We start from the raw sequence: 26,030 nt of genomic DNA, 5'->3' as shown, positions 1-26,030 counted from the left end.
TGATGCCTCCCTCCCCTCTATAGACTTTCTTTGAACATCCCTCACCTGCTCTACACTGTGGCAACCTTGTCTGCAGGCAAAGGATGAAGATGTTGGTCATTCTGATTCCATGTTAGTATTTCCATAATCCATAGGGAAAATGGAAACCTCTTCTGATACCTTTTGTATAATAGGTTAGTATCCACTAAAAATTCATGTCTACCCAGTACCTCAGAATGTGACCTGATATGGAACTAGGGTCTTACAGATGTAACGAAGGTAAGGACTTTCTGGTTTCCGCAAGATTTAGCCCAGGGAGGAGGAGGGGGGAAGAAGACCCTTCCCCTCCCCCTCTCTGGACCATGTCTCTTATCTAGCCTAGGAACAGCAAAGCCCAGTTTTCTTTTTTGTTTTTCCAAATCTATTATCAATGCCTAAACCTAGACCTTTGAAAATCACATAGTATTTGACTCCTTTGTTATCTGCAAATTTCTGCGTCATCCATTCCCCAAGGCAATGAAAGCAGAAAACTTCGACTGCCTACTATAGGAAAAAGGGCATACATAGAGTGCAAGGAATTCAAAAGAAGAAAAACTTTGTTAATACCCCAGAATATTTTCCTGTCCCTGGCTTGGCACTGCTAATCTATGAGAACTAGATAAACAGTATTTATTTGTAATTGTGGTGATGGTGATGTATGGTTTTTAATAGGGTTATAAAAATGTTTGAAGTGTGTTTAAGGACTCATAATTTTTAATTGGGCCTGCATTTAAAATTCTGAAACACTAAATACTCCTTCATTTTCTAAATACAGCTTTTTATACTGCTGTCAAAATGAGACAATACCAGGCAGTTTGATATAGAACTTAGCTCTTCTCGTTTTAGAATATTCCATCAAAGTTGGCCATTTGCCTTTTCTAAGATTAAAAACACAGGAGGAAAAGTGACATGGGTCATAAATATGTTTATTAATATACAACCATGCATTATATGTTAAAAAAGATTGGTTTTCTGTTATTCCCAAAGTAGCATTGGAAATACCTAGTAGCTGAACCCTTGACTTTTCTATAAACAAAAACCATGTTTTTTACCTCAATATGTTTATCTGTTTATCCAACAATGTTTAAATGTGTTTGGATTAACTCCACAAAGACTTTCCATTTTAGGACACTTCCTACTCAATAGGACACAAAATACAGTTTCTTTAATGGTTCCAATTTTCTTTAAAATATACCCAGGATAATGTTACACCCCTTAATTTCTTCAAAGAGTTGGCTCCAAAGATACTAACAGCCCAAAAAGAGTCAAATTCATTCTATCCAGCAAACTGCTATTGTCATTCCTATTTAAGGACATTCCACCCAACTAGTTGGATAAATTCCTCTGCCAGGTCAGGCTGCATCTCAAGGTTTATTCTAATAGCCCAGGGTCTCTAGGGATCATTACCGTCTGAAAAAAAAGATGCTCCACTGTGTCCCAAGAATGGGTGCTGAGAACTGAGTAAATATCTTAGAATCAGGAATGCACTGCTTTGCATAAATCCCAGCTTTATAGGTTAACCACATATTCATTCATTCATTCATCAATAAACACGGATACTTTGTAAGCTGTAGGCTTTAGGCCTTCGTTTAAATAAAAGAGATCATTGCACACCCAGTATCGTTCCTGTCTCTGACAGAGACCCAAGCCCTTCAACTTTTGATTATTCAAAATCCAGACATCAAGGGAACCTGGGGGTGGCTTCTGCAAATCTAGAAGCAGAGCCCAGAAATTTGCATTTTTACCAAACACTGCAGGTGAATATCACACCTGTTAAAGTTTTGAAATGATTCACTTCCCAATGCAAACAATTTTATTACCCAATTCAGAGCACCTAGAAAGTGATTAATTAGTCTAGAGCCGTGGTTTTCAAACTTTAGCAGGCATCCGATCAGCTGGAGGGCTTGTTAAAATGCAGTTTGCTGGGCCCCATCTACAGAGTTTCTGATTCAGTGTCTCTAGGGCCCAAGAATTTGCTTTACTTTGAAGTTCCCAAGTGATGCTGATGCTGATGCTCCTGGATCTGCACTTCAAAAATCACTACTCTGCATATACTCTTTCTTCTGCAAATGCAAAAGCAAATACTTTCCAAAAGCATTTGCTTTATATGGTATCTGATAAAAAGGGTTAAGCAAAATTAAAGATATTTCATGAATGCCTGAGTTCTCCTTTCATCACACTAGCATGTATTATTAATTCCAAGTAGGGGTATAGCATGCAGCATTTCCCAAACATATTTTACCCCAGAACTCTCTTCTCAAGGAGAATCCTGGGAAACTAGGAGACAAGCCTAATACAGCACCATGACAAATAAGTGCATGCCGGAAACTTAGACCTTTCTCATTCCCATCCAGATCTCCTGCCTTGAAACCCAGCCTCCCTGCCCCCTCCAAGCCAATGACAGGGGAATCTGTCAGCATAGGAGAGGGAGATGCATTGTCCAGAAGTCACAGTGGTGTGTCTCAACCACTTATCCACAAAACTAAATTGTAACTAGTATTTGGTGCAAATGAAATAATATTTTAGTACTTTATATACTTTATGCACTTCATGACAGCTAGTAAGAACAACATTTTAACTACATTAAAAAAGTACCTTAGTAGTCACTGAAGTATATAAAAAATACATAGATTAGGAAGGTTATTTCCTACTATACTTTCATAAAGAGATTTTATATATATATTAATTGTAACAAGAGAGATATAAGCAAAGTGCCCTTAAATTATAAATTTCTTACATTAATCTCATTTGAGTGTTTTGGATACCTGATTATTGACAATCAGCAACCTCGCTAAAGAAAAGAAATATGCTCTTTCTGGCTGACAGGGTTTTTCTGTTACTGAAGCTAGCTGTCTGCTGCAATGTGACTGGGCTGACTGGGGTGAATCTCATGATGCAGTTATCCCAACACTCATTCTAAGAGTCACCTAAGGCATTAATGGAAAATATAGATCCTCAGGCCCAATACCAACCAAATAAATCAGAATCTCCAGTAGAGGAGCCTAGAAACTTGTATTTTTGATAAGTACCCCGGTTCCCAATTTTTCTTGTAGCGTAAGAGAGACTGGGTTTTCTCTAAGTGTCTTTGAGGACATCACCTCATCATTCATCCATTCAGTCATTCAATTAGCAAATATCTGTTGAGTTCATGCAGCATGCAAACCCAGATTTCTCTTGATCTATGTCACAGCACCATTACATTCATTACATTCATTTTTTTAGCTAAAAAAAATCTTGGTTAATAAATATATATATATAAATATATAATGTATAATATATGTATAATATATAATATATATGTATTATATATAATTTATGTATAATATATATGTGTGTACGTGTATATATAATATGTATATGGGTATATATAGATAGATAGATAGATAGATAGATAGATAGATAGATATAGATAGATATAGATATATATAGATATATATAGATATATATAGATATAGATATATAAATCTCAGTGTTGTTCATACAGCATTACCAAAACATACAGGAAAGCAAATCTCCTAACAATACTCTCTTAGTACAGTGCTTTTTACACTACCCTATGATGTCTCAAAAAAAAATCAAAGAATCAAATTTCAGTGAGATCATTAATAAAGTATGAAAAACCATTCTACTCACTGCCCCAATACATCCTTAAAATATAAAGGATACAGGATTTAAAATATAGAAACACATATACTAAAAGCTGTTTTCTTAAAAATGCTTACTTTCCACTTTGCAATTTTGGCTACATTTCCTAAGTTATATAGCCCTAAATTATATAAGAAAAAAATGCTTTGGGAAGGCAGAATGGAAGGTAATAACTAATTACTAAAAAGCTCGTTTGTTTGAAGATGTTGCTGTTTAAAAAGGGATCTCTCCCACATAATACATGCTGTGACTTGGGGAAGTAGAAGCAGATTTGTCCTGTTTCTTTCTGCCTTCTAAAATTCCCCACTTCCCTTCTGACATCACCTCTTAATTCTCTTCCTTTCCCTCTTTTTTTCCAACTGGTGGGGATGGGATGAGGTGCAATGAGGTAGAAAAGAAGAAAAAAAAGAAGAGTAAGATTAAGAAAGGCACAGAGAAGAGAAACAACATAAATAACTACCTAGTTTGGATTTGTTGGACTAAAATGTTGCAACTAAGGCCATATCTAGTGAACCTCTGGTATGAACAAGGGCAAGAGAGTGATGGTGGGGAACAAAAGATGAGGAAAGAGCCCTACACTATTAATGATAAAAATGTAGCAAATTGAAATAGTTCATTTGTAAAAGTTCAGTAAAGTGTAGGGCTTACTAAAGAGAAAATCAACACCTTCTGGCGGTCACGCAGCCCCATGATCAGATGAATTTCACAGTAGCAAAGAAACACAGAAATAGGCCTGTGCTCTGGAATGCTGTCACCTCAGCTAATTTCCATTGTTCTTTCCTGAGGTCCAAGGGGATGTGTTAGGAACATACACGCGAACATGAGTGTGTACCTCCTCTTCCCACAAAGTGCAACCGGCCCTGGCTGCCTACAGGTTAAGTCCTTCAGACACTACACAAAAAAATCATTTATAAAGAGAATCAATGCCTCAACATATCCAGAGCCAAATGATTTATCTTCCATATTTTATGTATAACATTTATCAATGGATAAATATTCATAACATTAATGTAAAAATTAATTTTTTAAAAAATTTTTCATAATATCTTGATGATTTGCAATGCTTTCATTGATTCCATGCATAACAATAATGATGAACTTAAATCCCAGCTAATAATGACTTCTGTTTGTTATTTAAATAAATGTTTGTATAAGTCACACAAATAGGATATAAGAGGCTCAATAATGGAAATGAAACAGATAACAGAAAAATAGGTAACAAATAGTAATAGCTAAATATTTAAAGCTGATGTCACAAAAAGTTGGAATTCTACAGGTAGAATATAAACTGATTGAATAATTTATTGGCCTAGAAAAGAAAAATTTAAATAGTGTTGTTTTAATTATTTAGTTATTTTAAATAATTATGTTTCTTAGTAACTCACTTAAACTCCTCAGAATCAGTTTCTTCATGTGTAAATGCAGATGACAATAATGACCACGTAGAGCAATTGTGAGGCTGAAATAAATTACCCAGTACAATGTTTTAGGTACTTGCTAAATATTAGTTCTCCCAGATGCTAAGTGCCAATATTGAATTTCTCTGTTAACATGGGGGGATTAAAATCTCTCACAGAATTCTTCTTTTTCATACCTAAAGACATGAACCAAGTTTTTAAAAGTGAAAACCAGCCAAAAAGTCAACAAACTCAGCTAAACCAGGAAAGACAATTTAATGCCATAAAATTCTAAACCTGGCAGCCAAGGAAACACATAGACGATTCTGGAGCCCAGTAAAGCAGAACACATTATAAGGATCCTGACCTCAGAACCCATATGGGAGAGGCCAGAGAATGCTGAAAAGTGTCACCAACATTCCCTGTAGTGAGACCCCAAAATTAAGCTACACTGAAACTCATGGGTTCAGAAAAAGTGCACTATTTTGTTCTCATTCGTGAGATTCCACTTGCGCTCCCTAAATGAGCTAAATGCCCAACCATATTTAAACCATATTTTAATCCAATAATTCATTCGGTCTCTGTATCTATCAGGGTTTAATGTAAGAAACAGAACCCACTCTACGTATGTCAAACAGAAATTAGATAATTACAAAATTTTCAGAAGGGCTCGAAGAGTGGGAGTCAGCAAGATCCCCACTGGTGCCATTAAAGCCAAGGGCACACCCCCATCACTGCAATCCAGAATCTGAGACAGCAGCTGACCCTGCTGCCCCTTCCACCAACACCACTGCGTCTTAATACTCACCAAGCGGGTAACACGTGAAATGCCCAGCCACTGCCACGCTGCCTCTTCACACAATGTCTCTGTGTTAGACACTGCTGCAGGAAAATGACCTCTGCCTCTCTTCCCATAACCAAAATGCATGTGAGTGCACCCCAAGTCCTAGCTATAAAGGAGATGTGAAAGGTCTTTGTAAGCTTTTCAGTCTCTGCTACACAGGAACACACCAGTGAAGGGGGAGCAGAATGGAGGCTGAGTGAGTCAATCTACAGTAGCCACTCAGGGCTTGTTGCAGCTGTACAATAAGATGGCCATGTTCCCCGTGATCTGTCCCTTCAGTGACTCAACATCCAAGTGCATTTGCCTCTCAACAACTCAAGTTGTTTTCTTTCTTTTTTAATTTACCTGTCCTGATGGTCTTTCCATCCTAACACATGCCAAGAACACGGCTGCGTTTCAGTACATCTAAAGTACTGTTTCTTAAAGTGTAGTCCAAATACTGCTTGGCCGAAGAATCACCTAGAGTGCCTGTTAAAAATGGAGACTACGGGACCCAACTCAGACTTATGAAATCAGGATCTGTAGAACTGGGACCCGAAATTCACCTTGTACCAAGCTCCCAGATAAAATGTATCTCACTGAGTTTGAGAATCACTCATTTATTTTAAAGTGAGGAACATTTCCCCCAACAAACAAGAATATTTCTGTTTTCTTGAACTTTTCTGCTCTCTGATTTTTATTTTAGGAGACAACAATGGATGGTCTTTGCAACTTGACAAATACTTGGCCTATAACTACACAATGACTTTCCCATATTCCTTTGATGCAGAAACTTCAGAATGCCGTAAGTAATCAGAGTTGTTGAGTCTCCTTTTCCGTGAATCCATGGTAAGGCATCATATCTTTAAAAGTTGAATCCAACATACTTGTTGTTTTGTTTTGTTTTTTTTAAAAAAAGGTTAGTTGTAGTTTTCTTATTGCAAACTCTATCAGACATACAGTCTTAATTTGAGTATTTTATTTAAAAATGATTCAGTGATCTTAGTGTAAAAGTAATAATGTCAGGCATTGTGAACAAACATTGCAGTCAGTCAGGGTTGTTATTTTATGTCCCCTTTTTACAGTCACTATAAACTGATATAATGGAAACTATGGAAGTAGAAGAGCAGAAAAACTGTTTGGATTTTAATGTTTGTAGGTGAAAAATCTTCTGAGGTCTAAACTATAGAGCTACAAAAAGAAAAAAAGCCTTATTGATTATAACCTGCTATGTCTAATGATATACCAAAAACCTCCAAAAGCACAGGAGAGAGTGTGGGAGGGTATAACCTCAAGAATTAAGGCTATGATATTTTAGATCAGGAAGAGCTACATAAATAACTTATTTTACATAAGTTCAGTTTATTCTAATAAATTGTGCCACTGTCAATTTGTGCCTTGGAGTTGTATTTTGATCCTAGCTTTTCAAAACCTTACTTAAAATGCAGGGGTTGAGAGGAGATCTCCTTTACAATAATTTTTCTTTTGTGTTCTACCATAAATTGTAAATGATAGCTTTTGTTTTAATTTTTAATATTTTTTGTCTTCAGTACTCAAATGAGATTAAGAAAAACTACTAACGGTCCCCAGTTTAAGGGGGTGCACACTCCTCCTGTAAATCTCACAGGTTACTCAGCCTCACGTTGTCTCCCAGAATATGAAGACCAAATTACTTGATCATTGAAAAGCTAAAAGCTTTGGGGAAAGAAAAAAGTTAACAGGTATAATTTAACTGCTAATATAATGAAACAGAAATTAATGGATTAAGCCACCTTATCTCAAAGCATAGCTTTTCGTTTCTTTTTGTTTTATGGTGTATCCTTCTCATTTCTTCAATTTTAATGGAATCTTTTTATATCTTACCTTATTCCCAAATGGAATTTAGGCAGTTTAAAATAAAAATATGGCTACTAACCGACTCAAACCATTAATATAATATAAAAGACCCAAAAAAAATTAATGAGAAAGAGAATAAAGAAGAAAAACAAGGAAATCTCCACTGAGAAAAGTTCAGTAGCTGCAGCCAAAGCTTAGTTCTGAATTTTGTAGTCATTAGGTTAAAGAGGGAAGATGATGGGCTCCGTAACTCTCATAGTGTGGTTTGTAAAGTAAAAACTAACAAACGGGGGGAAGAGGAACAGATCAAGTCAGCAGGAAAAGTAAATATTTGCCTGATCCTGCACTCTGAGAGAAATTTGTCACAAGTATAATTACACAAGAGGAATGCAGCTGCACAATAAATGATGTATCAAAAGACATAGAGGTAATGTTTTTATCAGTACTTAGGAAAGAACAAATATATAATTTTTAATTAGAATTTTTTAACGACAATTTGAGGAGGGGTGGTAATAATGAAATATCTTTTTGAAACTTAAAAGCAGTGTGAAAATGGAATAGAAAGTATAGTGTAAAATTTGGGAGTGATACTTGAATTAAGGTTCCTAATGTGCCACTTTATCTAAATCAGATTATTATAAACATTTATTAGAAATTAAGCTGAGAATGGCTTACAATCATTTTTGGCTAAATGAAAGAATGTGAAAAATTCACATTTATAAAGACTCTTCTCAAGAACAGTATCACAGAAAATATTCTATCTGCCATTAACTAATATTATTAATAAAGTTTAAATTTGAGGATTTGGAAAGTACAGAGTTGGAAAGAATTATTTTCTCAACCATAATTTCACCACACAGAGGCTACCAGCATTAACTAGCTGGTGCATTACTCATCCTTTTTTATTTTAACACAGCTGAAATGTCCTGTACAAACCATCTTCTCATATTTTCAATTACCATTTTAGCATAATCTAAAAGCATAATGTTATGCTTATATTATTATAAGCATATATGTTATTATGTTATCATAAACCCTTTGAAATATACTATAACATACATATTAAGTGACATAATTTGCTTAATCATTCTTTTGTTGTTAGATATTTAGGAGTTTTTGTTTTGTTTTGTTTTCCATTTTTCCCTATTGTAGGTAACCCTATAATTAACATGTATGGATTATCTTAACTCAGCCTCTATAAGTAGGAAAAAAACATACTGGAATTAATGCCAATCTCCCTGCCCTCCAGTTTTACCCTTCTTACTCTCACTCTCTGGACCTTCATCTTCCCAACCCTCACCATCCCGTCCCCACAACAGAAACACACACTCACGTTCAACATGGCTTTTACGTAAAGAGACAGAGTCAGTTTTCAGAGGTTTATAGCCCAACCGGTTACATACCACTATAAAACTGTTTAAAAGTTCTTGGCAGAGACTCTGTTTACAAAAAAACACAAAGCCTAAGTTACGATCTTGTTATCTCCTGATCTTGTAAAGGTGTCTGCAGAGTTATTTGGGAGGAGAGGAAGAACACCTGTCACCCATATCTGAGCAGAGGCTGTGGCCAACTGTGCTCATGAGCAGTCATCCACCAGCTCCACCCCAGGAATCTCTACGTTGCCATTTAGACACATTTCTACGCTCTGGGAGCCTTACTAGAAAAGTCAAAACTGGAAGTCTGCAAGCAGGACATTCTCATAGAAAGTTTGATTTGTCCTATGATGTCTGAAAATGTTAAGTTAGCTATTATCGTTTTAAAAATAGGCAATTATATGTAAAACATTGTATTTCTGGCATCTTTGAGGAAGTTGGTTGACATAGCTACACGTCTTCCTATCCTAGTATGGCAACAGGTAGGAAAAGTTGTTCCACTGGGACATCTGGACACAGTCCGCAACTACTTTGCCTGTTCCCCTATAGACATTTGTTTGTAACCTCTGCTATACAGTTCAGGCCTTCAAAGTAAATGTAGAGGGGAAGCACTCCACTTTGTCCCAGGAATCATCCATTGCTCATAGATGCAGGAATCAGACTATATTTACTATGCTGACTAATAATCCCATTTTACTGTTTAGCTATATGAACACATTACTGCAAATCTCTCATAGACTTTAAAAATATTAGAGCCCATGTTTAAGACTGTCACTACAGCCCCACGTGATGGCCAAAGGCATCCATCCTCATCTTCCTCTTTCCAACACTCAAGAATAAGAATAGAATAGCTATATGTAAAAAATGTTCACTCCCGTAAATGAAGTTTTCTATATCGTCACATCCCTGCATAAGCCAAAGTAAGATCACATAAAAATCCTTTGAAAAACTCCTGAATTTTCCAGAAAAAATATCTACCAACACTACAGTTCAGTGTTTAGTTCTCCTCTTTCATGATATTTCAAAATGACTTAGTCCTCCATTAAAGATTTGATTATGCGATCGATAAATATTTTATTCTTAAGTAGCAGCTTTAATATGGACATCAAAGCCCACTACACACGCTCATGCCCCCGCAGACCTGGCTTCTCTCCTAAGGTGAGTAAAAGCAGATGATTTCTTTCATTTGCAAAAAATGGAGAAGAACCATCTGCTATTTTAAAAAAAAAGGAAAATGCATGGGCTGGTAAATCTGTATATTTTCATATCTTAATGTTCTAGCACCATTTTAATGTTACAAGCAAACTTTGGAACCTTAATTGAAAGCACTGCCCAAATTGCTTAGGTAAGACATGACATACTTTTGTGCTAAATAATTTTCATAGCTTTTCATTTCTTTCTTTTCATTACCCTCCTCTTCCTGGTCCCCGACTGTCCTCATTTCTTACTACCTCCTCTTTATTCAGTGGTCGGTTCTGTGCCCATGCAATGTCTTTGCCGAGGCTTAGAGCTTGGCTGTGATGAGACCAAATTACGAGCTGTTCCATCAGTTTCTTCAAATGTGACTGTAATGTAAGTAGAAAAGAATGGCTTCATCCTGATGGCTAGAATAGCACCTGTAAACTTGTATCATAATTAAGGCCTTGTAATTATTAATAATGCATTTTTATTCAAAGATGATGTCATTGTTCCATGGTCAATTATGATGATTACTGATATTTATTTTGCATTTATGAAATGCTAGCCCCTATTTAAATTATTCCATATATTAACTTATTGAGTCCTTCATAACAACCTTATGAAGCAGTTAGTATCACCATATTTTATCTAAACAAAATATGCCATCAGTTGTATTTGCTACTACAGAAAAAAGGCTGTCAATTAAGCTGTTATATAGAGCTTTCTTTTTTCATAGAGTTTTCACTTGACACATACTGGAAAAGCTCTTTGCACATAAATTTCAATCCATTCATGTATGAATAAAAGAGAAAACAAGTAAAATAAATTGGATAAAATATTCCCAGAACTTCACACTTAAAATCTAACTCTCTGAATCACATTTGACTCAGAGATGTTGATGTTGGATTTTTCCTAAGTAACTCAAACTTATATATGTAAAAAAAAAGTTATCCTCATAATAGGCAGTTTGTTGATCCAGTACTAATTTGAGTTCAATAAACTTCAGCAACACAAACACATATTTGGCTGAAACTTTCAAAAGAAATCAGTGGAGAATAGATATTTTAATCCTATATTTTTGCTGAGGTTTTTTGTTTTCATCCAGATGTTTCAGTGCTTGATGGCTCTGACTTTTGAGTATATGTGGATAAAATAGAAGTAATTCTTTTTTTTTTTTTTTAAATGGGGAACAGTGTGTTTCTCCAGGCCCATCAGCTCTAAGTACTTGTCCTTCAGTCTAGTTGTGGAGGGCGCAGCTCAACTCCAAGTCCATCACTGTTTTCAATCTTAGTTGCAGGGGGCACAGCCCACCATCCCATGTGGGAATTAAACTGGCAACCTTGTTGTTGAGAACTTGCGCTCTAACCAACGGAGCCATACGGCTGCCCCTTCCGGAAGCTCGTTGTCTTCAATCTAGTTGTGGAGGGCGCAGCTCACTGGCCCATGTGGGAATCGAACCGGCAACCCTGTTGTTCAGAGCTCATGCTCTAACCAACTAAGCCATCCGGCCGCCCCAGGAGTAATTCTTAAATTTATAAATGTTGACAAGTCCTGCCTTTTTCAACCCAAACCACATATATGCTTGGCATATATAAGGGATGGGGAATAGCTATGGGGATAAAATTAACAGAATCTGGGGAGTTTATCCAAATTGATAATGAACTGATAACATTAGACACGTTAAGCAACGGAGACTTTTCCAAAGGAGGTAATATTCGCACCTAAACTAAGCATAGTATTCTAGCCTCAACTCACCATAGCTCTTTTGTGTAGTAATGAGTCTTACTAGAGAAAAATAATATTCCATCCCCCAAATCTGAGGTCCTGTGGACAGTTTCCATGATTTAAATTCTTACTAGAACTCCTGGATATAAAAATTTGTGATTTCATTCTATTTTCAAAGAAAAAAAATTACCCTCATTGCTTGGATAAAATTACTAGAAAACCCAAACCAAAAAAATACCTGATGCCACCAATATCATTTTTCAGTTTTCCACAAATAACATTTAATTTCATTCTTAAACAATTCAGCCAACCTTTGTAAAAGAGGAACGGAAGGAGAGAGCTGAAGGGATGGAGGAGGAGAAGGCAATGCCTAACGAGAAAGTACATGTCTCACCTAAAGGCACTCTGATTCAGTGTTGTTTTTTTAAGTTCTTCTGGCTCAATACATACCTACGTACATACATATGTACATATATACATTCATTCATACATACATTCATAAAGAGATGTGTGCACATATGTGAGCCACCTCTTTTGAATGCTTGATATAAGGAAAATAACTGGGATCATATCCTCAGTTATGATTGACTCAGAAAGGTGAGGGAGAAGAAGGGGTCCCAGAGGACTGCAAGGTTTCTCTTCTTAGTAATAGAGTGATCCAGGAGTGGGGAGACTGGTGACAGTAAGTGGGGAAGATTAGGACTCCAATTTTAGATGCTTTTTTCAATTTGAGGTTAAGAGGTCACTCAGTGGAAATTTCCAACAGACTTTTGGGGATGTGAGAATGAAGCTCAGTTTATGTCTATGACACATTATTTTATTTTGTGTTGAAAAATAGCATTTTCTTGCACTTTGTGTTGAGCAGCTTGATTCATGTTGCCCATTCTTACTTTTCTCTGCAGAACACTGACTCAGCATCACACCTTCTCCCAGTCTATGGTCAGTTCCAGAGAGAAAAGGAACTCTAGGCTTTACGGCAAACATTAGAAGAAGAAATACCAAATTGTATTACTGAGCTCATTCCTTATTTTGAGTTGGAACTATCAGGGAAATATCAGAAATGGACTAAGTCAAAAATAAGTAAAGTATCAAAGAAGCCAATAATGCAAGTAATATTTATTGAAGTCGGGTGTTTTTTTTTTAATATGTGTCACATAAATGCTGATAAACAAAAGAGACAAACAGATAAATATGGTTATTTATGCATTGTTCCAGCTTGCTAAACGTTAACTTTGTGTGAGAGCTGACTTTAAGGTCCTAGAATTTAATCATTAAAACTATATGATCTAATAAGAGCTTTATAAAAATTAGAGCTAGCTTTGACAATAATAATAAAACTAGCAGTTGCTCACACACCTCACTTTGTGAAGAGTCAAACTTGGGATATTAAATTTTAAAATACAAGGACCTATGGTATTATAATAAAAAGTATTTTGGTTTGTCCTGTTAAGTGAGAATAATAATACCTACCTCTTTCCATTTCAATGGGGTATTATGAAACTATGGATAATGCTATTTGTGAAAATATTTGGCATCATTTAGGAAAAAGAAACCTATGAATCCTAGGTACAATTAATAAAAACCCATTAATAAGAAATGTTGTTTAGGAGACCTTAAATGATCCTTCCTTCCCTGTAGAGTAACCCTCCCACTCAGGTGCAATTAACCTCGTCCTCTGGGGTTCTCTCATAGGAACTCATTTATGTCTCTTTTAATTATATGAAACATTCTTCCTTGTACTATAGAGATTGGGGTCCTAATCTTCTCTACAGGAAAAAAGGAAATGCCATAAATTCCATGGGAACTTAAAACATGGTTTTTCTATATATCCTCCAATGTCCCTAACAACATATAACAAGCTCTAAACAATGTTTTTAAATTGAATTTACAAGTAAATACAATAAAAAAATAAAACAAGTTGATTGTTTTTTAGCCTGGGCTATAAGACTAAAGTTATTATCCAAAGAAAAAAATCTGTTTATAGATAAAATATGTTGTCATCCAAATAGAATATTAGCTTGTTAAGAGCAGGGATATTATCTTTTCTTCCCAAAATGCAAAAGGACGCATCCATACATGTTCATTGAGAAAATGAATGAGCCCGTTTTTGAGAATGAACACACTAAACTTTCATCAATATCCTTAAATCAAACTCAGATATTTAACAATTTATCTTTATACAACACAAATATTTAAACACGATATAAAGCAGAACTGAGGATCTAAGCCAAGTGAGAATTATTAGGAGAAAAAGGATTCTCAGTTAGCTAATATAAGAAAGGAAGGAACATTTGGTGACAACCTGACAACTAAGAGTGATTTCAAGAGAGAGTTACTATGGAGTTAATCAACTTTTGGTATTCATTCATTTAAAAAAAAAAAAATCATTAAGTGATGGATATGTATAGTCTAGAACAGTGTTTCTGAACTTTTTTCTTTCAAATATTGCCCCACCGCCCCCCAAAGCCTTTTTAGGCATTTTTTCCTATTTGTCCCTTCCTGTGAAATTTTAATACTACAGATATATTATATTTCTATATACCAGTTCTTTATTCATTGGAAAAGAAAATTTTCACTCTCTAAGAACCAATTTTCACCACCTTTGATCTATAACACCCTTGTTGAGAATGTATGGTCTTCTAGACTCTCGAATATTGTTTCTCGAACTAGATTCCAAAAATGTGTTCTGGGTAGTCTGAGAAATGTTTTTCTTTAAGAAGGATTCATTACTAAGTTTAAGCAACACTGGTACAAACCAACTTCACATCTAACATTGTTAGTGCCTATTGTATTACACTGTCTTAACTTGAGTTCTTTATATCAATCAAGTATTTCCAAATGTTTATCCCACGGTCGTCAACCTCCAGACAATGCAGTCTATTGCTCATTTATCAATAAGCATCTGTTACATCATCTTATATGATAGTAATAATATTAGCATCATATTATGAGAGGCAATCTAGTCCAAATCCATTCTTTCACAATTAACAAAAAAGAAACTGACATGGAAAGAATATGCGTATTTCTAATTCGTGAAAGGGACCCCAGCTGCAACAGTTTGGGGGTTTTCTGCTTGTTTTATTTTGTTCCTACTATATTACATTGCTTTTATTTAAAAAAATTTTTAAGTTAAGTTCGTTTCAATACAACCACAATGAGGTGGACCTGGTCGGTGTTAAGCTGCTTTTCAAATTGTGACACAAAGGAAAATCTTTCTATGTCGTTTATTAAAAATTAAAATGGGATCACTTATTGAATAAAGATAGTTCAATTGTATGTACCAATTGACAGTTTCCTTCATAAATAACTTCAAAAGGAAGCAAAGGTAGTGGAATGTTAGCAATGAAATACTGAGGAATATAAAGCTATTTAAATTCTTGAATGTGTTTGAAACAGAAAACACTATTTTTATTGTCATTCAAAACTAAGATGCTTTCTAATGTTGGGAAACAAAAAAAAAAAAAAAGAAAAGGAGAACATAACTAAAAAGTTTTTCCCAGTTTTACTATTTTTAAATTTTCTTGTCAGAATTACAATGTTGTAACCTAGTTTAAGAAAAGAAAGTATCTTTAATAATACCAAATCAACAGACCTATTTCAACTGATACTATGAATATGACCATGACACCGTGAAACAAAATATTCCCTGAAAGCTGCTACTAAACTAAATAAAGTTTATAATGACCCATTTGTTACAGTTTCTTAAAAAAAAAAAAAGGAAAAAAAACCTTTAAGAACCAAAATTTGCCTTTATTTCAGGTCACTTCAGTGGAACTTACTAAGAAAACTTCCTCCTAATGGCTTTGAGAAGTACCATGATCTACAGAAACTGTAAGAAAAAATTTAACTCCTGATATTAAAATTAACTAACATTTTTTTTGCACAGCTGTTTCTTCCCATTTCTTCGGAAACCAACACTATACCACTGCCTAAATCTGATCCCTCTCTTGGGAAATATTTAGCTGCTAGCTGAAGACTACTAGGTAATTTTTTTTTTTTTTGAGTAGTTCTAGAAGCCATTCTAGAAAAATCTTAGATAGCCAAAGAAACTAAAGCATGTGTGCTGGGACTCCTGCCGTACTCTGCCAAGAGGAGCCTCCCGAGGTTTTACTCTGCACTGTTCTACAGTGGATCACTTTAACAACCGCTTTAGAGAAAGACGTGAAGGCCTTTTACCAGATCTGCCGTCAAGATTAGATAATGATGAGTTTTCTTCCATACATTTACAAACTCAGTCTCCACTTAAGATAGCAAGTTTTTGTGGTTTAAAACCCCCGGAGCATGTTCTTTTGGAGATTCGATGCCATTTTTGCATCTGCCTTGCAGGTTGAGTTTTATTTTGGCCTTAAGTCGTATCTGACATGCTAGCTTCTCTTCAGTTTAGCGTGATGTATGTACTCTCAAAATCCATAATGGCCCAAGTGATGTTTACGTAACATTTAGGTTATTGTCATATGCTTGAACTGTTAGGTTTAAATATTTTGTACCTGAATCACACTATCTAGAAGTCATCTCAGAATTCCTAGTTTCATTCTCATAGTAGTATTGGTTTTAATTTGAGTTTTGCGCTTGAGAAACCTGGTTCATAGATACATATATATCTGTACATTTTTCTTTAAAATAACAAAAGTAAAGCCGAATCAGAAGAAGAAAATTAATCCACTTCAGTGAAATGTTTTCAAAACCCAGATAATCTGCAAAAACTATATTTCATATTTGAAAATAAAAATGACTTTTTAGAACTTTATTCTAGATATCTATCAATCAACAGAAAAGAACTTTTCAAAATTAGGCCCAACACAAAAACTTCAAGATGATACTTCCTATGCTATCATAAGATTTCTGTAATATGAAGAATTTTTCTGATCTGTAGCACCACCTTATGTTCACATGTTTAAAAGGGGTTAGGACTTTAAATCTAAATATCAAAATTCAGGTTTATAGAACATAGTAGTTTAGCTTTTTTAAACAATGAACATTAAAGTAATTCATGAACAGCCAATTTGTTCTAAGTAATAAAAGATCAAAATAGCCTAATTAAAAAAAATTCTAATTGGTTATTAGATGTGTAGCTTGGCTAAGCCTCCAGGAACTATACAGTCTATTGCTTGCTCATTACAACAGTTAAAAAACAAATCAATACATATTCAAGTCTTTCTATGCATTAGTGAGAAAGATACATGACCTACTGTGTGATTGGACCAAGGCATGTTCTGTGAAATTGCTAAATGCAGAATAATTTAATAACTTTTTATAATCAAAGTTAGGTTTTTCATGTTGGAGAAATAGGGAATCTCTTTTAGTCAAAATTTCTAATTAATGGAGAGTTCGTTCTTATTGGCTTCTCCGTTATCATTCCTCAAATGTATAAAAAGAATTATATATAAACTCAGAACACCCTAAAGGCCAATGGTGACCAGCACTGAGAGCAAGGCTTGGAGCCCTTGGTGGCCCTTCCCTCCCCCTGGTGCCAGTGCACATAAAAGTGCAATGCTTCCCTGGGGAAATATGATGCAGTTACTTGTGCTCTGGTGTCTGTTCCCTTTGACCTCCAGCTGACTCAGGGCCAAACTTCTAGTATGACTTGACTTACCTATGCAAACCTGCATTCTTCTCTCAACATGGTTATCGAATTTTTACTCTTCTAGTCCTGGTTCTTGTTATTTTACTCTTTGTCATATATAATCCTTATAAATTTCCTCAAACACTTTTGGGGGCAAGACTTAGGGTGTCAAATTAATAAAATTAAAGTCGAATTGCTTGGCAGATTTTTTATTAACATGGAATATGTTTGGGGGACTTAAAGATGTCACATACTTGTACTTCTGCCAGCACTGTGCTGACCACCAACAAGTTAGAGGAATTGTAGCAGGAAATGCTAAAAAGTCTGACTGCTGGGCCTGTTTTACTAGTGAGTGCCTTACTGTGCATTAAAGTTTAATTCATAGAAAAGTCAACTATTAAATTTTAGCTGTTACCTGTTCATCTTTATAAAAGTTACCTAAAGTTCCATAAAAGTTATATGAAAAGTTATATATAATAGTTGTATAAAGTTACACGATATCGATTTTCATTAAATTATTTCATTATGTTTACCTTTTGTTAATAAAAAAAGTTAATTGTTGTAAAATACATGTGACATAAATATTCCATCTTAACCATTTTTAAGTGTACATTCAGAGAGGCATTAAGTACATCCATTGTTGTATTGTCATCACCACCATCCAGCCACAGAACTCTTTTCATCGTGTAAAACTGGAAGTCTGTTTTATTATGTTTTCCTTTTAATAATCATTTTCACAGGTGCCTGCAAAACAATAAGATTAGATCCATATCCATCTATGCTTTCCGAGGACTGTACAATCTTACTAAACTGTAAGTACCAGTGCCAATTACTTTGTCCATCCACAGTGGTCTGGCAGCCCGACCCATCCCCCTCCACACCAGCTCCTCCTGCCGACAGCAATGCTTTGGAGATGCTGAGGGGGCTCATAGGTCACACTGCAGAAGCGAGCATGGGATGCTGAGTCACACAAGCTGCCAAGCCCCGACGTCATCACTCACTTAGCTGTATAAACTCGAGTGATTTATTTTCCTTTCTAAGCATGGATTTCCTCTACTGTAAAACACAAATTATCACAGTACCCACCTCAGTGTTGTTGTAAGGAACAAATGAGATAATCCATGGGAAGAAGTAGGCCCACTGTGCCTGGCACAGAGTAAGAACTCAGTATGCATGAGCCATGGCGACAGGAATGATGATTGAATGAACTTAATCAAAATAAGAAAACCTAGTGGTGATTAACATGTATGAAGGAGAAAAACCAAAGTCTTTCCCAGTTATTCTTTTTCTACTAATCCTGCTTTTGTGAATATATAAATATATAAAGCACTGTATGGTTAAAAGAGTAAAAACTTTTTTAAAAATTGTGCTAAATACACATAATGTAAAATTTACCATTTTAATCATTTTAAGTGTACAGTTCAATGGCATTAAGTACATTCTCATTTTTTTGCAACCATCACCACCATCTATTTCTAGAACTTTTCCATCTCTTCCTCAACTAAAACTCAGTACCCATTAAACAATAACTCACCTTGCCCCCAACCTCTGACAACCACTATTCTACTTTCTGTCTCTATGAATTTGACTACTCTAGGTATCCCATGTAGATGGAATTGCATAATATTTGTTCTTTTCTGTCAAGCTTATTTCACATAGCACAATGTCTTGCGGCGTGTGTCAGAATCTCCTCCCTTTACAAAGCTAAACAATATTTCATTGTATGTATATACCACATTTTGTTTATCCATTCATTCATCAATAGATATTAGGGTTGTTTCTACCTTTTGGCTATTGTGAATAATGCTGCTGTGAACATGGGTACACACATATCTGTTTGAGTCCTTGCTTTCAACGTTTTGGGATCTTTACCCAAAGATCCCAAGTGAAACTGCTGGGTCATAAGGTCATTCTATGTTTGACTTTTTGAGGAACTCCCATACTGTTTTCCATAACAAAACCCTTGGGCATCACTGGTGGGAATGTCATGTGAACCATTTGACGCACAAAGGTATCAATTACTCCACACCTTCATCAACTTGTTATTTTCTGGGGTTTTGTTGTTGTTGTTTTTATAACAGTCATTCTAATGGACGTGAACTGGTATCCATCCCATGGTTAAAAGCAAAGCTTTTTCAATAGGCTTTCTCAAATTTCCATTTCATTGAGTTTTTACCAAGCAGCTGAACCTAACATCCTGGAAGAAGTGATTGAATGAAAAGATAACCAAAAATTCACATAAATAAACAACTCCTTGTATTTCCATTTCTGCCCTCTTGCTTTCTATCCTAAGCCAAGAAACTCATTCTCGTCAGATTTCTAGCCTGTAGTATCAGAGTCTGGGATTGAGTCAAGAAGTTCACCTGATCATTTTACTAGCAAAATGAAAGAAGGCCACTGGAGACACACAAATTACCCATGTTCTCGTCCTTTCTATCCCATCCCTTCTCTTTTGTATCTTAGCAAACTAGCCAAAGTCAAAATCGGACTCATTCTCATCAGACTCCGGACTAGCTTTCTCTCCAATGCAACCCGCCCCTCCACGACTGTTCAAAACTTCCTACACAGCATCTGCTTGTTTACTGTTCTATGGATGTGAAAGGTAGTACAGACCTGGAGAGTCAATTTAAGGATCCTCCGTCTCTTTCCATGTTTTGTTTTATTTTTTCATAGAACTGGAATATTGTTTGAGTGCTAAAGATGTAACAGACTTCCAGTTTTTCATAGGTAATTGTTAGATACTTGCTTCTCATTCATCAATAAATACTCATTAGCCCTTACAGTGTGCAAAGTCTTCAGCTAAACACCATGGATTAGGGGGAGGCACAGAAAAATAAGTCAAACGTGCTGTCCTCCAGCAGCTCACACCTCAGTGTTTCGGGCAGAGCACTGTGCTACCAGTGGGGAAGGCATACCCCTCGCTCTCTAGAAGCTTGTCGTCTAGAGCGAGGAAAATACCAACACACACCCAACAAGAGAGACTGATAAACGAGGTTACTTAGTTAAGTCCTGAACCTGTGTTGTTCAGACCAAAACTGCTATTATGATTCACTGAGAGGAGTCACCATTTGGGATCCAGAGCAGTGAAGAATGGCTCTGAAGAGGGCTGGGCGTAAACAGATGGGCATAGGGTGCAGGGGTTGATCAACTGTCTTTTCCTGGGGGATTTCTGTTGGCTTTTAAGGGAGCTCCCTGAGGTATTCAAGGGAAGTGGTGAAGCTATTCTTCACCTCTTCCTGTGCCAGCTGGGGCTCCAGGTTTGCAAGGGAGGGAAGGGAGTGGTTCTATTACAGGGTGTCATCTCTTCCTACCCCTAAGCAAAAGTTACCCTTGAGAGCGGGAGGGGAAGAATTCTGGCAGGAGAAATTTTACAGGATGTCAATTTACTCTAGGATCTGTCAGAGTGGAGAAAAGAGAGAAGTAAGTGTGGTCCACATGTCTGTGGAAGTGAAATTTGAACTAATACTTGTATAGGAATCATAGAGAGGAAAACGAAGAGGAAAGAAATTGGAGTGAGAAGCGTGAACAGAAACATTGTTATAATAAATAATATGTACTGAGTGCTTATGATGTCTGAGTGCTTATGACATGCATTGCCTCAACTGTTACTACAACCGAAAGAAGCAGGTACAATTATCTCCATTTTAGAGTTGGGGAAACCCAGGCTTTCGGAAGTTAATTGCTTGCTTATGGTCACACTACAAATAATTAACAAAGCTAGGAATCAAACTGTCTGGCAGCAGATTCAGAGCAGTGAATTGCTGCACTAAAGATATTGAGATAGAAATAAATATGACAAGAGGAGATGATCAATATAGTAGAAGAGAAAGTTGGTTCACTGTGCAGAAGAGTGAGAAATAAAGTTGGGTAGGTAAGGCGGGGTTGAACTCTTTATCAAGGCATGCAGTGTCCTTTTTTCCAGCACAGGCACTTGCCTGCCTCCCAGGTTTCTCTCTTGTCTCCCCTCACAGCCCCTTCATGGTGGGGCCACACTGAATTACCTGGTGATCCCATCACTCTCTCTTTATACCTTTTGCTTTCGCATAAGCAATTCCCCTGCCTAGAATAACTCCTACCCATTCTTTGCTTTGTGAATGATATGTCTGCATCCAAGATGCTCCTCAGTTGTGCCTCCTTTAGTAAACACTTCCTATTTCCTCACTCCTCCATGCTCTGCAGTCCCCAGCCAAGCAAAGCCAGGTACTTTCTCCTCTGCAGTGTCTGAGCAACCATACGTTATACTTGTCTCTTTTCCCTATGATGCTATAATAACCTGTTCACATGCTGTGTTCCCTCTAGACTCAAAGCCCCTCAAAGAAAACGATGATGTACCTAATGTCAATATACATAGCCATAGAGTGGGAACTAAAATCAATTTGATGAACAAATAAATAGATGAATGAATAATTGATTGATTGATTGATTATGAGAGAATTAAAAGCTAGACATAAAAATATAAATGATGAAGAACTTTTGGAGATCCAGAGGCTGGGGAATGGCATTATGAGAAGCGTAGATAAGAAAATTTAGCAAGGGTGATTATTGTTTTTCCTTTCCTTATGGTAAAATATCAGGAAGGTACAAATTCATTGTCATCATTTCTCTTTTTTCAGGTATCTCAGTGATAACAGAATAACATTCTTGAAACCGGGTGTTTTTGAAGATCTCCACAAATTAGAATGGCTGTATGTTTAATTTATGTGGCATTTTATACTATTAGCTTTTATGTTCTAAAATATATATAAGTGAATCAATTTTTTTTCCTGCTGACAGGATAATTGAAGATAATCATCTCAGTCGAATTTCCCCATTAACGTTTTATGGACTAAATTCTCTTATTCTCTTGTAAGTACTGAAATGAAAGCAAATGTTTTAATTGAAAAAAAAGACATGAATAAAAATTACGGCTTTAGCAGCATTAAATTTGATATTGTTAAAACTCTAAAAAGGCTTTTCAACTAAAAACCATCTCTTAATTATATTTTATGAGGCTATTTTGTAGTTCTAACAATTTTTATAAGATCTTCTGTCTTCTACAATGTCAGCCCATCAAAATTGAATACGACCTCACTGTTATATCTTATTGAAATAATCTTAAGCACACCATTCCTACCCTATATCAATTTTGGTAAAGAAAAATAACATTCATTTTAAAAATCACCTTTTTTTCCCCACTACGCCCTATTGAAGGGCACAGACTTTTTTCCAGTTACTAATATTACTGCTTCCTCCATGTGACAACTATCATTTGTCTAATTTTGTCACTAACAAGCACTTACATATAACAACACTTACAGAAAAAACATTAGAGAAGACAACTAACTTAATAGATTTTCAAGGTTTCATAAGAATAATGATAATACCATGTTTGACTTAAAAAAAAGAACTAGAAAAACATAACTTTTAAAATTTCTTTTCTTTTTCAGAGCACTGATGAATAACGTCCTCACCCGTTTGCCTGATAAACCCCTCTGTCAGCACATGCCAAGACTGCATTGGCTGTAAGTTGCTGTATCTTTTCTTAAAGAAGTTAACTATCTTTTCTAGTTATGCCTAGTTCATTTGGATATGAAATTGTTTTTTTAATGATAAGTTGTTAATATCATATCACATTTCCTCAAATTACTTTAGCATGATTTTGTTATTAAACATCCCCATTATCTAACCTAATTCTTCTAAACTTCAATAAAACATCTCTCTCTCTCTCTCTCTCTCTCTCTCTCTCTCTCTATATATATATATATATATATATATATATATATATATATATATATATATATATACTTGTAAGTAAGAAAAAGGAAGACAGAAGGGTTGTCATGATATCTGCCCCCCTTCCCCCTGTCGATCTAGTCATCTATTAATTTGGTACAAAAAGACTGAAGTTCCTAAATTTTACATAATGAGAATATATTTAGAATTTATTTTTGAAGTCTAATCATAATAGAATATGTTCCATGGAATTTGTTACACAGTAGTTTTGCATGTGGTGATAATTATCACTCTACCTATTCAGAACTCAATTACCAAGTAAATCAGTCTATTTAAAAATACAAGTAAAAATGAAGAAATAAATAACCAAAATAACTGTTAAAAAGTGCAATCAGTAAATAGCATATGCAGTATTATATGAAAACTCCGTATTTCTCATTTTGTAAGAAATTCTCAAAAGTTTTTTTGTTTAATTTCTAAACTCACAGTGCTTAGAAAGGAACATTTCTTTTAGTAAGAAGTGACAACTATCAACCTGAATAAAGCAGGAGTAAGAAATGATATAAAAAGCAGATATAGTAATTCAAAATATACTAGTTTTGGAACAATTTAGGGGAAGACAAACATCCCCAAATCACTACTTAGTCCAGAGGGCATTTTGTTGTGACAGTACAGTGTGGTTACTGGTGACAAGCTAAAGTCATTAAGGACAGGGCAAATTAAGTTTAATATACTTTGTTGTAATTAAATTTTGGTTCACATGAATACATTAACACTTATTATGTGCTCAGTAATCCAAACTTAGTAATAAGGCAGAATTGATTAATATTTACATAAATAAATTAGCAAGTAAAAATTCATGCATTGAGACCTGAAACAAGTGTGGGAGGTACTATGCATGTATAATAATAAACTTTTCCCTTGCTTATAAAAAGACAGCCATATATACATTTTAGGTAAAACTAAAAATGATTGAGATTTACGAGTATTACTAAGACATGACCTTTTTAATTTCATTACTAAAATTACCATCTTTAAATTTTATCACACACAATGGGATTTATAGATGATGTAATACAGAATAGTACACCTGAAATCTATGTAATTTTACTAACAATTGTCACCCCAATAAATTTAAAAAATAAAAAAATAAAAATAAATAAATAAATAATAATAAAAAAAATATATTTTATCTACCCAAAACAACTCATTCCATCTGCATTCCTGACAAGGACTGTTACCCAATTTTAATGCTAGTTATAACACATTTTGCTTTATAAGCACTCATTTCTTTTAAAACTAATTACAATATCTTTACATGGCACATGGACTTCTATTTAGCAAAGTATAAACTACAAAGTCTGATACATGTGTTGGCCAAAAAAAAAAAAATTAACTCTGATTTATGGAAAAATACATATAAAATGAAAAGACATGACAGCCCAGGGTAATATGTTTGCAAGATATATGACAGACAACAGATTAAAACATTTAATATAGTTCTTTCAAAGCAATAAAAATTTATAAATGCCTCAATAAAAGTTGGTAAATTTTAAAAAGAAAAACTGTAAGTAATAAATAAGCATATGAACAGATGGGGCAATAGCCAAAGGTGAACTAAATATTACGAGAGTAAAGTAATGCTTAATTTGAGATGAGACTAAGCAAGTTTATATATATATGGGCAGAAGAAGCTAGTAGAAGAATTTGAAAATATAGAAAACAATGAGGATATGTTATGGAGCAAAGTACTAGAAGACATAGAAAAGGATGGAAAAATGAAATGGGATACACACACAGAGCTATGGAAATGAATGAACTAGCCTTACTTCAATCAACATGGCTCAATTGCAAGAACATAATATGAATTATAAAGAAAAAGTCACAGAGGATATATACCTATCTTCTGTGTGTATGTATATATATATGTATGTATGTGTATATATATACATATACATATATATATATATATATATATATATATATATATATATATATATTCCATTCCAACAATATTGTGCTTAGACTACAGAAAGCCACAAGACAATATTGCTCCCTCTCTACCGGTGAGAAAGAACTTTGTAACCTAGAAAAATCATAATTTTCTCAAGCCTATCAGAGTTCTAAAAAGTGACCAGGAAAGATGGAATACATACACTATCTCACCTTTGGCAGAGCACAGGTTAAAGACTTGGCTGTGATAGAGCAGGTGCAAAGAAAACTGCTAAAATTTTAATGAACTTAAAAAGGTTAAATGTGGGTTACTATAATATTTTAGAATAACTGGGAACCCAACACTCAGAGGAGTCAGCTCTTCCCAACAGTCTGTTTTCCACTCATCTCCACCAGCTCACAAGAAAAATTAGGAGCAAGTAAGGAAAACAAAAGAGAGTCCTCCTTGGTGGAGCACAGGTACAAAGCCCCACCTTCTTCTCTAGACTTCCCTTTTACAAAGCAAAAGTTTTAAGCCACTGGGAGAGGAACCGAAAATCTCCCACAGCCAGGGACAGGCATAGATCCGCTGCTTCTAAAGGAGAGGTGGAAGCAAAAGCACTCTGCTCCAGGGGAAGGGGCGGAAAAACCTGTCCAGCCCAGGATTGCACTGCTACAGAGCAGTGGGTAGTGCTCACCTGGGATGGGGCTTCTTGGGCAGGGGGAACAGCAATGCTGAGAAAGCCTCCTGCCTAAAAGAACAAGAAAACAAATCCACTGTCAAATTATAAAGCAATCAGCAGAACCAGACCCAGAGATAACTCAGA

The 26,030-nt window shown here is 35.3% G+C and overlaps 1 protein-coding gene across 2 annotated transcripts in view; it reads left to right on the top strand.

The window, feature by feature from the left end:
* Window positions 1-26,030, top strand: part of RXFP1 (relaxin family peptide receptor 1) — an 86,264-nt gene that overhangs the window by 39,142 nt on the left and 21,092 nt on the right. The window contains exons 3-9 of one of the 2 annotated variants that reach the window (XM_074338389.2): window positions 6,590-6,688; window positions 10,559-10,664; window positions 15,756-15,827; window positions 18,300-18,371; window positions 22,173-22,244; window positions 22,333-22,404; window positions 22,986-23,060. In XM_074338389.2, the coding sequence (XP_074194490.1) occupies window positions 6,590-6,688; window positions 10,559-10,664; window positions 15,756-15,827; window positions 18,300-18,371; window positions 22,173-22,244; window positions 22,333-22,404; window positions 22,986-23,060 (568 nt within the window). Of the gene's footprint in view, window positions 1-6,589; window positions 6,689-10,558; window positions 10,665-15,755; window positions 15,828-18,299; window positions 18,372-22,172; window positions 22,245-22,332; window positions 22,405-22,985; window positions 23,061-26,030 lie in introns of those variants that run through there. The other variant, XM_074338390.2, reaches the window with a different exon arrangement.

This window comes from Rhinolophus sinicus, chromosome 15 (genome assembly GCF_057876585.1).
Source record: "Rhinolophus sinicus isolate RSI-liver-muscle chromosome 15, RSI-T2T, whole genome shotgun sequence".
NCBI classification, from domain to species: Eukaryota; Metazoa; Chordata; class Mammalia; order Chiroptera; family Rhinolophidae; genus Rhinolophus; species Rhinolophus sinicus.
This window is presented reverse-complemented; position numbering and strand designations above follow the sequence as displayed.